The sequence below is a fragment of the Hyperolius riggenbachi genome, chromosome 3 (assembly GCF_040937935.1).
Source record: "Hyperolius riggenbachi isolate aHypRig1 chromosome 3, aHypRig1.pri, whole genome shotgun sequence".
NCBI classification, from domain to species: Eukaryota; Metazoa; Chordata; class Amphibia; order Anura; family Hyperoliidae; genus Hyperolius; species Hyperolius riggenbachi.
In genome coordinates this window covers 14,047,348-14,062,313 of record NC_090648.1, presented here as the reverse complement: position 1 = coordinate 14,062,313, position 14,966 = coordinate 14,047,348, and the positions used below count along the sequence as shown (strand labels likewise).

Here is a 14,966-nt window from a genome sequence, read left to right as displayed (position 1 = left end):
CATCTCCTCATGGGAGGTTATTAGTCTTACCTTCATTCTTTCTGAAAGCACTCCTTGTAATGGATCCATGCAAAGAACTCCCTCAGCTTCCCTACTCATTTGCACACTCTTTTGCGAGATGTAATGAGAAACTGCTGTTTAGCTTTTGTAAATTAAGAAATACCTGAGAATCCCCCATGAGGAGATGGACTAATCCAAAACCTGTCAGATATGTCAGATTTGCTCCAGCTATTGTGAGTGAAAGGGACATAGGAAAAAAGTAATTTATAGTGCATTCCTCCCTGGGAGAAATCTATATTTTATATGTAGGTATTTTATATTTTACAATGTTTGCGATAGTTGCCCTTTAACCACTTAACAACCGCCTAACGCCGATAGGCGTCGGCGGGTCGTTAGTGGTATAGCATGGCAGTTCACGAAGGGTGTCTCCGTGAACAGTGTGCGAGCCGGCGATCGCGGCTCGCACGCATAAAGTAAACACGCAGGGAGCCCCCCCCCCGCAAATCAATAATAGCCGGCAGTGATCAGACCCCCCCAGCAGGACATCCCCCTAGTGGGGAAAAAAGGGGGGACTGCCACATACCTGATGGGTGCTGCGGGCTGGGGAGCCCACACAGCACCGATCACTGGAAAATCCCCTGGTCCTTAAGTTGACTGCGATCTGATGAAGAATAAAAATAATGGGAAAATCCCCTTCCTCACATTTTTTGTGAATTGAGTCAGATGATAAATCTTACGTCTTGGTGTGGATCTGTTACCTTACAATTCACCACTCGGTAGACGATTTATACTTCAGGAGTGTGAGTGAACTTCTGTTCTGGGTGGGAGACTTAAAAGGCATGTAGGGTGTTTTACTTGTTATGCACTTGTGTTATTTAATCATTTAAATTTTCATTGCGTGTTTTTTTTAATTAGGAAAATATGAAACATTGCCTATGAAATTCTGATAGTGACTGTACTTAGAGCTCTGCCCGCTGGTTTGATTGACAAGTTTTGTCAACTGCACATCGGTGGTTTTGTCGCTATCCAGCCTCTACCGCTACTGAAGCCACGCCCCCAACTGATAAATAAGTCCTACTATACTACCCACAATGCAATAGTCTCTACCACCCAGCAGTAAAGCAAGGCTCTCTGCTGCTGAAAAAAAAAATCCTCGTCTTTCAAACCAGCAGTCACAGTCTCCAAACAGCTATCACGTATACAATTGTTCATATTTTTCTGAAAAAAAAAATATATATAGATATCTGTGTGCATTAGACCTAATAGAGAAAGTAAAATGTACTGATAATCACTAATAAGTCTGACAATGAAATCCTGCTGAAAATGGACTCATCCTTACTACGCAGCAGTAAAGTAAGAACCCTTCACTACTTAGGAAACTTCCTTTTTGTACCAGCAGGTGGAGCACCTCAAAACAAGTATTCCCAGTTGAAATCATTCATCATTTTATATATATCGATTCTAGGCCTCCTAAATATAAATATATAAATTAATTTATACATTCCCTTTGAACACATTACAAGATCACTCACTTACCCTCTGATGGGATAACACTGACACGCACACTCACAATCAGTTGAATAATAACGGTAATAATTCAGTGATTATTGGCGACCGACTTGCACTAGCGGTTTAGCCGTGAACAGGTGCAAAAAAAAAAGTGAAGCAAAGGTTTTCAAATCATGTCTTGTTGATAGTCACCCCTCCATGCTTTGGGATTAGCAGATAGGGGATCATAAATCTCCCAAACTGTGAGCCCTACTGGCCACTGTCACCCCTGCTGTTAGCTAGGCTGTTAATTGGTTGGGGCGGAGCTTAGCTGTGGGCGGGGCAAAGTTGATGATTACTGCAGGCATACACAAGAAGGGGCCGCACCATGGACACCAGGGATGTATAGTTAGCTTGCGCACTATTTTTTAACTTGACACGTTTATTTGTAACAATTTTTTATAGAAAATTTTACCTTCATAGGCCTGCCATATGCAGGCATCCTTCTATGTACAGTAAATCTGCACTAAGTGAATGATTGAGCGTATGCTGGGGGAGGGGGGGAGGGGGGGCGTATGGCCATTACAGTAATAGGAGGTTGGCAATGTTTAAAGTAATTTATCTTCTCTTTTATTTCTCTCTCCCCCTCTATTCCATCTCTTCTCTCTCCCCTCTATTCCATCTCTTCTCTCTCCCCTCTATTCCATCTCTTCTCTCTCTGCTCCATCTCTTCTCTCTCCTCTCTATTCCATCTCTTCTCTCTCCTCTCTATTCAATCTCTTCTCTTTCCTCTGTATTCAATCATTTCTCTCTATTTTATCTCTTCTCTCTCCTCTCCTTCATTCTCTCTCTTACCTCTATTCCATATCTTCTCTCTCCCCCTCTATTCCATCTCTTCTCTCTCTGCTCCATCTCTTCTCTCTCCTCTCTATTCCATCTCTTCTCTCTCCTCTCTATTCCATCTCTTCTCTCTCCTCTCTATTCCATCTCTTCTCTCTCCTCTCTATTCCATCTCTTCTCTCTCCCCTCTATTCCATCTCTTCTCTCTCCTCTCTATTCCATCTCTTCTCTCTCCTCTCTATTCCATCTCTTCTCTCTCCCCTCTATTCCATCTCTTCCCTCTCTCTATTCCATCTCTTCTCTCTCCCCTCTATTCCATCTCTTCTCTCTCCTCTCTATTCCATCTCTTCTCTCTCCCCTCTATTCCATCTCTTCTCTCTCCTCTCTATTCCATCTCTTCTCTCTCCTCTCTATTCCATCTCTTCTCTCTCCTCTCTATTCCATCTCCTCTCTCTCCCCTCTATTCCATCTCTTCTCTCTCTGCTCCATCTCTTCTCTCTACCCTCTATTCCATCTCTTCTCTCTCCTCTCTATTCCATCTCTTTTCTCTCCTCTCTATTCCATCTCTTCCCTCTCTCTATTACATCTCTTCTCTCTCCCCTCTATTCCATCTCTTCCCTCTCTCTATTCCATCTCTTCTCTCTCCTCTCTATTCCATCTCTTCTCTCTCCTCTCTATTCCATCTCTTCTCTCTCCTCTCTATTCCATCTCCTCTCTCTCCCCTCTATTCCATCTCTTCTCTCTCTGCTCCATCTCTTCTCTCTACCCTCTATTCCATCTCTTCTCTCTCCTCTCTATTCCATCTCTTCTCTCTCCTCTCTATTCCATCTCTTCCCTCTCTCTATTCCATCTCTTCCCTCTCTCTATTACATCTCTTCTCTCTCCCCTCTATTCCATCTCTTCCCTCTCTCTATTCCATCTATTCCCTCTCTCTATTCCATCTCTTCTCTCTCCTCTCTATTCCATCTCTTCTCTCTCCTCTCTATTCCATCTCTTCTCTCTCCTTTCCTTCATTCTCTCTTCTCTCTATTCCATCTCTTCTCTTTCCTCTCTATTCAATCATTTCTCTCTGCTCTCTGTTTCATCTCTTCTCTCTCCTCTCATTCATTCTCTCTCTTACCTCTATTCCATATCTTCTTTCTCCTCTCCTCTCTCTATTTCATCTCTTCTCTGCTACCTCTTTTCTCTCTATTCTGCCTCCTCTCTCCTCTTTATTCTCTTCCCTCTCTTTCATTTTCTTTTTTTGCTCTTCTTTTATATCTTTGGTTTTTGTACCCTCTATCCCACCTTCATTCTCGCTTCTCGCTTATTTGTAAGCCATCCTAATAAAATTCAGAACTTAAGTTACTGCCGACAAAGCTTGGTAGAAGACCAGGACACACCTTCCAGGTTCCAATGTATGCAGATACCTCCGTTTTAGGGTACGCAGTGACTCCGCCCTTTACTTATGGAGGAGACCAGTGTTGCGTGGACAATTTATCCCATCAGAGGATCACAGAAAGTGACCGTGCATCACACCAAATCTGACATTTGTACCCTCTTTGAATGGAAAACTCCACACTGTCCCATTATGTATGGAGGGAACAGGAATGGGACATCAGATAGTACCTCCTGCTGGTTTAGCCCTTGACCAGATGTACAGGGTCTGTTTCCTGTCCAGACTGACCCTGGAGAGTTGGGGTGGGGAATTTTCTCGGAGGAACCTCTTGGTTCAGAACCCACAGTCTGTCACCTGTGATTTCAGAGGACCTGGCTGGGACTTGTGCCTCAGCCGCCCCAGGAACTCAATCCCCCTCATTTTCCTTCCCTGATCCCGTCATCTTCTGCTTTGTAGAAGACATTTCTTGGCCCGACGTGGAATTAATTTCTTGTCCTTTGAATAATCTCCTCTTCCTGCCCTGCAGATGTTCTCATCTTTGTATCTGCAGGACACCTCGTCTTTAGCCCCCTAATAGCTGCATTAAATCGTATTCCCTGTAGACCGTCAATCTTGTCGCCATCTTCTCCCATTCCCTGTCACCGCAGGGTGTCGGCCAGCGCCCCTGGGTAAAGAGAGGATGAGGTGGGTGCTGTCAGATAGCAGTGTCCCACAGTACAGCCTGTTGCCGATGGCAAGGTGGGGTCCCACCTTTGCGACCCTCTGACCCCCGACGCCAACTAGGTAGGATGGGCAGGCTTTCTTGCTTGCAGAGCCCCCTCTCAGCCCTTGGCTGGCGAGATTTGATCTCGTGGCACAGGAACCTTTTCCTCTCGATGACCTCCTGCAGCTTCCCATCACGCTCCCTGCCCCCAGGGGCCGCATTGGGGGTGGGAGAGAGGACAGCCTGGTGGAAGGAAAGAGACAGTGTGAGGGAACTGTGCATAAACTTGGAGATGGAGGTAGAACAGGTCTTCATGGAAGGTCACCATGATGACAAAAAGAATAAACTTCCTACAAAACCTGCAGTTGACATCTTACATTAAGGACAGGCCTGGATTTACATCACAGGAGTCTATAGGCACAGATGTCCTGGCACCCTAGACTCCGCCCTCAATGAACCCACAACCTCCCGCCGAACCGCACTGCAAGTGTGCTTGCTGGCCCAGCTGTCACCTCTCCCTTACTTCCTAGGTAGCCACAGGTTCCCCTTAGTATTAGGTAGCCAGAGGTACCCTCAGTATTAAAATGTACCTGAGACAGGGGATAGAGAAAATATATACATACCTGGGGCTTCCTCCAGTTCCCTTCCTGCTAACATCTCCCTCGTTGCCCTCCCCCGCCATCTGGATCCTCTGCTGTTCGGCCCAGTAATTCCTTCAGTCAGAGTAAGTTGGGGCAGGCACAGTCCGTTCTGTGCAGCACGGGAGCATGATGGGTGTGCGGCCACGCGTGCGCAGTACGCCCTGACTAGAAGAATTACCAGGCTGAACAGCGGAGGATCAATGCGGCGCGGGAGGTCAGCGAGGGAGTGGTCAGCCTGGAGGGGGCTGGAGGAAGCCCTAGGTAAGTATATTTTTTTCTATCACTCCCCATCTCAGGTTTACTTTAAGTAGCTAGAGGTGCCTCCAAGTATTAGATACTAGAGGTGCCCCCAGCATAGGGAAGGCAGGAGGGGGGCACTTTCACTGAAAACTAATGTTACCCAATGGAGTGGTTCACAGATGTGATTTTCGCATGCGGTGAAAAAAAAAGTACTTAAAGTGCAGTGAAAAAAAGTTTTAAACTTATTTTTCATTAAAAATTGTCAGCTGATGGGGAATAAAGTAAAATTTTTCGGACATGTGCGGTCTGTAATCACAAGTATGGGGATGGCACAAGATTGAGGCCGTGAATGACAAGCGACATAGTGAGCACAGCAGGGGAGTGGCAAGCTCTGCAGACAGGAAGGCGATGCCAGCAGGTGGGCGGAGCAACGGTCAGCAGAATGCTCTGCAGAGGATGGACATGATGTGAGCAAACACAGCCTACAGAGGAATGCTCTGCATGGGGATGACATAGGAAGCAGATGTGGTGAATGGCGATGTTCTGCAGGGTGCTGCAGTGCTCTGCATGTCTTCAGACAGGAAGTGATATCAGTACCATGGATGAGGCGCAACACTCTGCAACAGGAAGAGATGCTCTGCATGAGAATCACAGAAGAACAAAGAATTATGAAGCAAAGGAACGCTCTGCAGAGGGTGCAATGATCTGCATTATGAAGCGGAGGAACGCTCTGCAGAGGGTGCAATGATCTGCATTATGAAGCGGAGGAACGCTCTGCAGAGGGTGCAATGATCTGCATTATGAAGCGGAGGAACGCTCTGCAGAGGGTGCAATGATCTGCATTATGAAGCGGAGGAATGCTCTGCAGAGGGTGCAATGATCTGCATTATGAAGCGAAGGAACGCTCTGCAGAGGGTGCAATGATCTGCATTATGAAGCGAAGGAACGCTCTGCAGAGGGTGCAATGACCTGCATTATGAAGCGGAGGAACGCTCTGCAGAGGGTGCAATGATCTGCATTATGAAGCGAAGGAACGCTCTGCAGAGGGTGCAATGACCTGCATTATGAAGCGGAGGAACGCTCTGCGGAGGGTGCAATGATCTGCATTATGAAGCGAAGGAACGCTCTGCAGAGGGTGCAATGATCTGCATTATGAAGTGGAGGAACGCTCTGCAGAGGGTGCAATGATCTGCATTATGAAGCGGAGGAACGCTCTGCAGAGGGTGCAATGATCTGCATTATGAAGCGGAGGAATGCTCTGCAGAGGGTGCAATGACCTGCATTATGAAGCGGAGGAACGCTCTGCAGAGGGTGCAATGATCTGCATTATGAAGCGGAGGAACGCTCTGCAGAGGGTGCAATGATCTGCATTATGAAGCGGAGGAACGCTCTGCAGAGGGTGCAATGATCTGCATTATGAAGCGGAGGAACGCTCTGCAGAGTATGCAATGATCTGCATTATGAAGCGAAGGAACGCTCTGCAGAGGGTGCAATGATCTGCATTATGAAGCGGAGGAACGCTCTGCAGAGTATGCAATGATCTGCATTATGAAGCGAAGGAACGCTCTGCAGAGGGTGCAATGATCTGCATTATGAAGCGGAGGAACGCTCTGCAGAGGGTGCAATGATCTGCATTATGAAGCGGAGGAATGCTCTGCAGAGGGTGCAATGATCTGCGTTATGAAGCAGAGGAACGCTCTGCAGAGGGTGCAATGACCTGCATTATGAAGCGGAGGAACGCTCTGCAGAGGGTGCAATGATCTGCATTATGAAGCGGAGGAACGCTCTGCAGAGGGTGCAATGATCTGCATTATGAAGCGAAGGAACGCTCTGCAGAGGGTGCAATGATCTGCATTATGAAGCGGAGGAACGCTCTGCAGAGGGTGCAATGATCTGCATTATGAAGCGGAGGAACGCTCTGCAGAGGGTGCAATGATCTGCATTATGAAGCGGAGGAACGCTCTGCAGAGTATGCAATGATCTGCATTATGAAGCGAAGGAACGCTCTGCAGAGGGTGCAATGATCTGCATTATGAAGCGGAGGAACGCTCTGCAGAGGGTGCAATGATCTGCATTATGAAGCGAAGGAACGCTCTGCAGAGGGTGCAATGATCTGCATTATGAAGCGGAGGAACGCTCTGCAGAGGGTGCAATGATCTGCATTATGAAGCGGAGGAATGCTCTGCAGAGGGTGCAATGACCTGCATTATGAAGCGGAGGAACGCTCTGCAGAGGATGCAATGATCTGCATTATGAAGTGGAGGAACGCTCTGCAGAGGGTGCAATGATCTGCATTATGAAGCGGAGGAACGCTCTGCAGAGGGTGCAATGATCTGCATTATGAAGCGAAGGAACGCTCTGCAGAGGGTGCAATGATCTGCATTATGAAGCGGAGGAACGCTCTGCAGAGTATGCAATGATCTGCATTATGAAGCGAAGGAACGCTCTGCAGAGGGTGCAATGATCTGCATTATGAAGCGAAGGAACGCTCTGCAGAGGGTGCAATGATCTGCATTATGAAGCGGAGGAACGCTCTGCAGAGGGTGCAATGATCTGCATTATGAAGCGGAGGAACGCTCTGCAGAGGGTGCAAGGATCTGCATTATGAAGCAGAGGAACGCTCTGCAGAGGGTGCAATGACCTGCATTATGAAGCGGAGGAATGCTCTGCAGAGGGTGCAATGATCTGCATTATGAAGCGGAGGAACGCTCTGCAGAGGGTGCAATGACCTGCATTATGAAGCGGAGGAACGCTCTGCAGAGGGTGCAATGATCTGCATTATGAAGCGGAGGAACGCTCTGCAGAGGGTGCAATGATCTGCATTATGAAGCGGAGGAACGCTCTGCAGAGGGTGCAATGATCTGCATTATGAAGCGGAGGAATGCTCTGCAGAGGGTGCAATGATCTGCGTTATGAAGCGGAGGAACGCTCTGCAGAGGGTGCAAGGATCTGCATTATGAAGCGAAGGAACGCTCTGCAGAGGGTGCAATGATCTGCATTATGAAGCGGAGGAACGCTCTGCAGAGGGTGCAATGATCTGCATTATGAAGTGGAGGAACGCTCTGCAGAGGATGCAATGATCTGCATTATGAAGCGAAGGAACGCTCTGCAGAGGGTGCAATGACCTGCATTATGAAGCGAAGGAACGCTCTGCAGAGGGTGCAATGACCTGCATTATGAAGCGGAGGAACGCTCTGCAGAGGGTGCAATGACCTGCATTATGAAGCGGAGGAACGCTCTGCAGAGGGTGCAATGATCTGCATTATGAAGTGGAGGAACGCTCTGCAGAGGATGCAATGATCTGCATTATGAAGCGGAGGAAGGCTCTGCAGAGGGTGCAATGATCTGCATTATGAAGTGGAGGGAGGCTCTGCAGAGGGTGCAATGATCTGCATTATGAAGTGGAGGAACGCTCTGCAGAGGGTGCAATGATCTGCATTATGAAGCGAAGGAACGCTCTGCAGAGGGTGCAATGATCTGCATTATGAAGCGAAGGAACGCTCTGCAGAGGGTGCAATGATCTGCATTATGAAGCGAAGGAACGCTCTGCAGAGGATGCAATGATCTGCATTATGAAGCGAAGGAACGCTCTGCAGAGGATGCAATGATCTGCATTATGAAGCGGAGGAACGCTCTGCAGAGGGTGCAATGATCTGCATTATGAAGCGGAGGAACGCTCTGCAGAGGGTGCAATGATCTGCATTATGAAGCGAAGGAACGCTCTGCAGAGGATGCAATGATCTGCATTATGAAGCGAAGGAACGCTCTGCAGAGGATGCAATGATCTGCATTATGAAGCGGAGGAACGCTCTGCAGAGGGTGCAATGATCTGCATTATGAAGCGGAGGAACGCTCTGCAGAGGGTGCAATGATCTGCATTATGAAGCGGAGGAACGCTCTGCAGAGGGTGCAATGATCTGCATTGTGAAGCTGCAAATGGGAGCATTGATCTGCATTAAGAAACAGAAGTGACAGCAGCAGGGCACGACAGTGCGATGTTCTGCAGACAGGAACAATCATCTGTGCTGTGAAGCAAGCAAGGTGCAATAATTGGCACACGTGAATTAGAGACAGGTGCGATGAGGTGGGACGTGGACCATCGTGAAATGTAACGTGCATGGGAGAAGCGGCAATGCTCTGGGATGGTGCGATGCTCTGCAGAGAGGCGTAATGACCTGCAGGCTCAGTGCGATAATCTGCATGCACGACCTACAGCATGAGCATGGTGAATGCAATGCAATGCAAGCAGCAGCAGCACATGGGGACAGCATAATCTGCATGGACCATGGTGACAGGCTGCACAGAGATGTAGAGTACCTGATTCTGTCTCTGAACGGAGGTCTGACGCACGCCAGACGTGGAGGCCGATCGGCCGAGGCGGTAACTACCTCCAAAATCTGCAGAGAAAAATCAAGGGGGAAAATGTAAGCCTGATTTAAAAAACAAAACAAAAAAAACCTGCTATACTTCCTCTTCACCGCTAGAGGGCAGCAGAGCAGCAGCTCACGGAACAGCCTGAGAATTTCAAGGCCTGCGAAGCAAGAAATGCAGATAAATAACAGAAAGGGTCATTGATACAAGGACAAACACTGTGCATGAGCCAGCTCCTAACCGGCACGCATGTCTTGTGGTTCTACCGCATTTCTCATTGCTCGTCATTTGCCTGCAGACATTGGCGGTGGGTCATGTGACCTTCAAAACAATAGGAGCCCTTTATTCAGATATCGTGTATTTTCTTAGTGAAAAGAAGGAAACGTGTTGATGTTACACGCGGTTACTGATCATCTTCTTCTCTAATCAGAGAATTTCATATTTATTTTGGTTATTAAAGACAAGAAACAGCCTCTAACAGGTTTTATGCTCTTCATCCAAAATAGGACTATGTTATCCATCCGTAGGGTTGCCAGGTGTCCGGTTTTAGACCGGACAGTCCGGTTTTTGGCCGCTGTGTCCTGTCCAAAAAGGCATGTTAAACCGGACAATTAAGATGTCCGGTTTTATGCCTTTTGCCACTTGCCGCCACCCGTCCGCCAGCGCTGCGCGACCGCTGATTCGCTGCCTGGCTGTCAGTCAAAGGCACAGCCAGCCAGCCAGCTTACGCGGCGTAAGTTACGCCAGCTTAAGTACCGCCCCCGAGCCCGCGCTTCCCGACGTTGCTACGGCAACGCCAACGCTGCGTTGCCAACGCACGCATGACGTGCGTCACTCACGTCATTTGCAATGCGATTCTGCATCTGCGAAGGAAGCAAGGTAAGGTCAGGAGTCTGGAGATATGGTGAGTGAGTGACCCATAATTCTCTGGTTGTATTTCCGCTCTTTGTGTGCATTGGCTCCGCTCTATCTCCCCTCCGTATTATAGTCCAGGCGTGACTTTCAATCTCATTCAATCTCGCCTGAGCCCGCTGCTTACTATACTTTACACTTGAATTCATACTATTGTACAACGCAATTTATACTGTTATACTGTTATATTTGCTCAAAATGTGTACATACATGTATGCGCAGATTTATATTTTAACTTTATGCCTATGTATGTCCACTTTATTGTTCTCAATAAAAAATTTTGGTGGGAAAAAAAAAATAAATTTTAAAACTTCCCGCAAGAAATCGACCACTTCACTGTGCAAAAACGCCATAAATGCATTGCATTATTTGCATAGTTTTCCAGTTTTGTAATAGTTTTCTGCTCTGTCTCTTATTATGTGCATTTACTGGTGAAAAGCGGTCTCTTATTATGTGCATTTACTGGTGAAAAGTGGTCTCTTATGTGCATATACTGGTGAGGACAGTTAGTAACATGGCTATGTACTCTGTAATGTGCTGCAGAAGATGTCAGTGCGATATAAATACTGTAAAAAACATTTTTTTAAAAGCCCATTGCTTAGCCCCACTCTACATAAAAGTGCGCTTCTGACTCCGCCCCTAACTCCACCCCCTGTCCGGTTTTCTCCATCAGCCGACCTGGCAACCCTATCCATCCGGGACCACAGAGAGACTCTATAAGGACTATGCTATCCATCCAGGACCACAGAGAGACTGTAATAGGACTATGCTATTCATCCGGGACCACAGAGAGACTCTAATAGGACTATGCAATCCATCTGAGACCACAGAGAGACTCTAATAGGACTATGCTATCCACCCGAGGCCACAGAGAGACTCTAAAAGGACTATGCTATCCATCCAAGACCACAGAGAGACTCTAATAGGACTATGCCATCCATGGAGACCACAGAGAGACTCTAAAAGGACTATCCTATCTATCCGAGACCACAGGGAGCCTCTAAAAGGACTATGCTATCCATCCGGGACCACAGAGAGACTCTAATAGGACTATGCTATCCATCCGGGACCACAGAGAGACTCTAATAGGACTATGCTATCCACCCGAGGCCACAGAGAGACTCTAAAAGGACTATGCTATCCATCCAAGACCACAGAGAGACTCTAATAGGACTATGCCATCCATGGAGACCACAGAGAGACTCTAATAGGACTATGCTATCCATCCGAGACCACAGGGAGCCTCTAAAAGGACTATGCTATCCATCCGAGACCACAGGGAGCCTCTAATAGGACTATGCTATCCATCCAAGACCACAGAGAGACTCTAAAAGGACTATGTTATCCATCCGAGACCACAGGGAGCCTCTAAAAGGACTATGCAATCCATCTGAGACCACAGAGAGACTCTAATAGGACTATGCTATCCATGGAGACCACAGAGAGACTCTAATAGGACTATGCTATCCACCCGAGACCACAGGGAGCCTCTAAAAGGACTATGTTAGCCATCTGAGACCACAGAGAGACTCTAATAGGACTATGCTATCCATCCAAGACCACAGAGAAACTCTAATAGGACTATGCTATCCATCTGAGACTACAGAGAGATTTTAAAAGGACTATGCTATCCACTTGAGACCACAGAGAGACTCTAAAAGGACTATGTTAGCCATCTGAGACCACAGAGAGACTCTAATAGGACTATGCTATCCACCCGAGACCACAGAGAGACATCATGTCACATGTCACCTTGGGTACACTTTAATGTTTAATGAAAATCCTCAAACTAAGTGGTGGAACTATAGCGACAGTGGGGTGCCTGCTCCTCTGCCTTCTGTAATGTAGAGCAGTGGAGGAGTTTAATATTTCGAGCTTTAAGTCTCCTCTAATCTTCCTGACAACCACATGCTCTATGCTGCATACCTCTGTCTGGCTCCTGAGGTATGTCACGTGATCAGGGGAAGGAGGTGAGGAAGAACAGAAGAGACACAATGCATCACTAGCTGCATACCTCTGGCTCCTGAGGCATGTCACATGATCAGGGGAAGGAGGTGAGGAAGAACAGAGGAGACACAATGCATTGCTATGCTGCATCCCTCTGGCTCCTGAGGCATGTCACATGATCAGGGGAAGGAGGTGAGGAAGAACAGAGGAGACACAATACATCACTAGCTGCATCCCTCTGGCTCCTGAGGCATGTCACGTGATCAGGGGAAGGAGGTGAGGAAGAACAGAGGAGACACGATGCATCACTAGCTGCATCCCTCTGGCTCCTGAGGCATGTCATGTGATCAGGGGAAGGAGGTGAGGAAGAACAGAGGAGACACGATGCATCACTAGTTGCATCCCTCTGGCTCCTGAGGCATGTCACGTGATCAGGGGAAGGAGGTGAGGAAGAACAGAGGAGACACAATGCATCACTAGCTGCATCCCTCTGGCTCCTGAGGCATGTCACGTGATCAGGGGAAGGAGGTGAGGAAGAACAGAAGAGACACAATGCATCACTAGCTGCATCCCTCTGGCTCCTGAGGCATGTCATATGATCAGGGGGAGGAGGTGAGGAAGAACAGAGGAGACACAATGCATTGCTATGCTGCATCCCTCTTGCTCCTGAGGCATGTCACATGATCAGGGGGAGGAGGTGAGGAAGAACAGAAGAGACACAATGCATCACTAGCTGCATCCCTCTGGCTCCTGAGGCATGTCACGTGATCAGTGGGAGGAGGTGAGGAAGAACAGAAGAGACACGATGCATCACTAGCTGCATCCCTCTGGCTCCTGAGGCATGTCATGTGATCAGGGGAAGGAGGTGAGGAAGAACAGAGGAGACACGATGCATCACTAGTTGCATCCCTCTGGCTCCTGAGGCATGTCACATGATCAGGGGGAGGAGGTGAGGAAGAACAGAAGAGACACAATGCATCATTAGCTGCATCCCTCTGGCTCCTGAGGCATGTCACGTGATCAGGGGAAGGAGGTGAGGAAGAACAGAAGAGACACAATGCATCATTAGCTGCATCCCTCTTGCTCCTGAGGCATGTCATGTGATCAGGGGAAGGTGAGGAAGAACAGAGGAGACACGACGCATCACTAGCTGCATCCCTCTGGCTCCTGAGGCATGTCACGTGATCAGGGGAAGGAGGTGAGGAAGAACAGAAGAGACACAATGCATCATTAGCTGCATCCCTCTTGCTCCTGAGGCATGTCATGTGATCAGGGGAAGGAGGTGAGGAAGAACAGAGGAGACACGATGCATCACTAGTTGCATCCCTCTGGCTCCTGAGGCATGTCACATGATCAGGGGGAGGAGGTGAGGAAGAACAGAAGAGACACAATGCATCATTAGCTGCATCCCTCTGGCTCCTGAGGCATGTCACGTGATCAGGGGAAGGAGGTGAGGAAGAACAGAAGAGACACAATGCATCATTAGCTGCATCCCTCTTGCTCCTGAGGCATGTCATGTGATCAGGGGAAGGTGAGGAAGAACAGAGGAGACACGATGCATCACTAGCTGCATCCCTCTGGCTCCTGAGGCATGTCACGTGATCAGGGGAAGGAGGTGAGGAAGAACAGAAGAGACACAATGCATCATTAGCTGCATCCCTCTTGCTCCTGAGGCATGTCACGTGATCAGGGGAAGGAGGTGAGGAAGAACAGAGGAGACACGATGCATCACTAGCTGCATCCCTCTGGCTCCTGAGGCATGTCACGTAATCAGGGGAAGGAGGTGAGGAAGAACAGAAGAGACACAATGCATCATTAGCTGCATCCCTCTTGCTCCTGAGGCATGTCATGTGATCAGGGGAAGGAGGTGAGGAAGAACAGAGGAGACACGATGCATCACTAGTTGCATCCCTCTGGCTCCTGAGGCATGTCACATGATCAGGGGGAGGAGGTGAGGAAGAACAGAAGAGACACAATGCATCACTAGCTGCATCCCTCTGGCTCCTGAGGCATGTCACGTGATCAGTGGGAGGAGGTGAGGAAGAACAGAAGAGACACAATGCATCACTAGCTGCATCCCTCTGGCTCCTGAGGCATGTCATGTGATCAGGGGAAGGAGGTGAGGAAGAACAGAGGAGACACGATGCATCACTAGCTGCATCCCTCTGGCTCCTGAGGCATGTCACATGATCAGGGGGAGGAGGTGAGGAAGAACAGAAGAGACACAATGCATCACTAGCTGCATCCCTCTGGCTCCTGAGGCATGTCACTTGATCAGTAGGAGGAGGTGAGGAAGCACAGAGGAGACACAATGCATTGCTATGCTGAATCCCTCTGGCTCTTGAGGCATGTCACATGATCAGAAGGAGGTGTGGAAGGTGCTCTGCTGTGCTATTCTGCTATACGGGGAGATATTGTCTAGAGGTGGGGCGAAGGTGTGTGTCTT

General features: G+C 48.3%; 1 protein-coding gene across 4 annotated transcripts in view; it reads right to left on the bottom strand.

Annotated features, from left to right (window-relative positions):
* Window positions 1-643: 643 nt before the first annotated feature.
* NYAP1 (neuronal tyrosine phosphorylated phosphoinositide-3-kinase adaptor 1) overlaps window positions 644-14,966 on the bottom strand; it is a 218,979-nt gene continuing 204,656 nt past the window's right edge. For 3 of the 4 annotated variants that reach the window (XM_068273880.1, XM_068273879.1, XM_068273881.1), the window contains 2 exons: window positions 9,608-9,687; window positions 644-4,652 (listed from right to left, as the gene is read on the bottom strand). In XM_068273880.1, the coding sequence (XP_068129981.1) occupies window positions 4,401-4,652; window positions 9,608-9,687 (332 nt within the window). In that variant the 3' untranslated portion in view covers window positions 644-4,400. The remainder of the gene's footprint in view (window positions 4,653-9,607; window positions 9,688-14,966) is intronic. The other variant, XM_068273882.1, reaches the window with a different exon arrangement.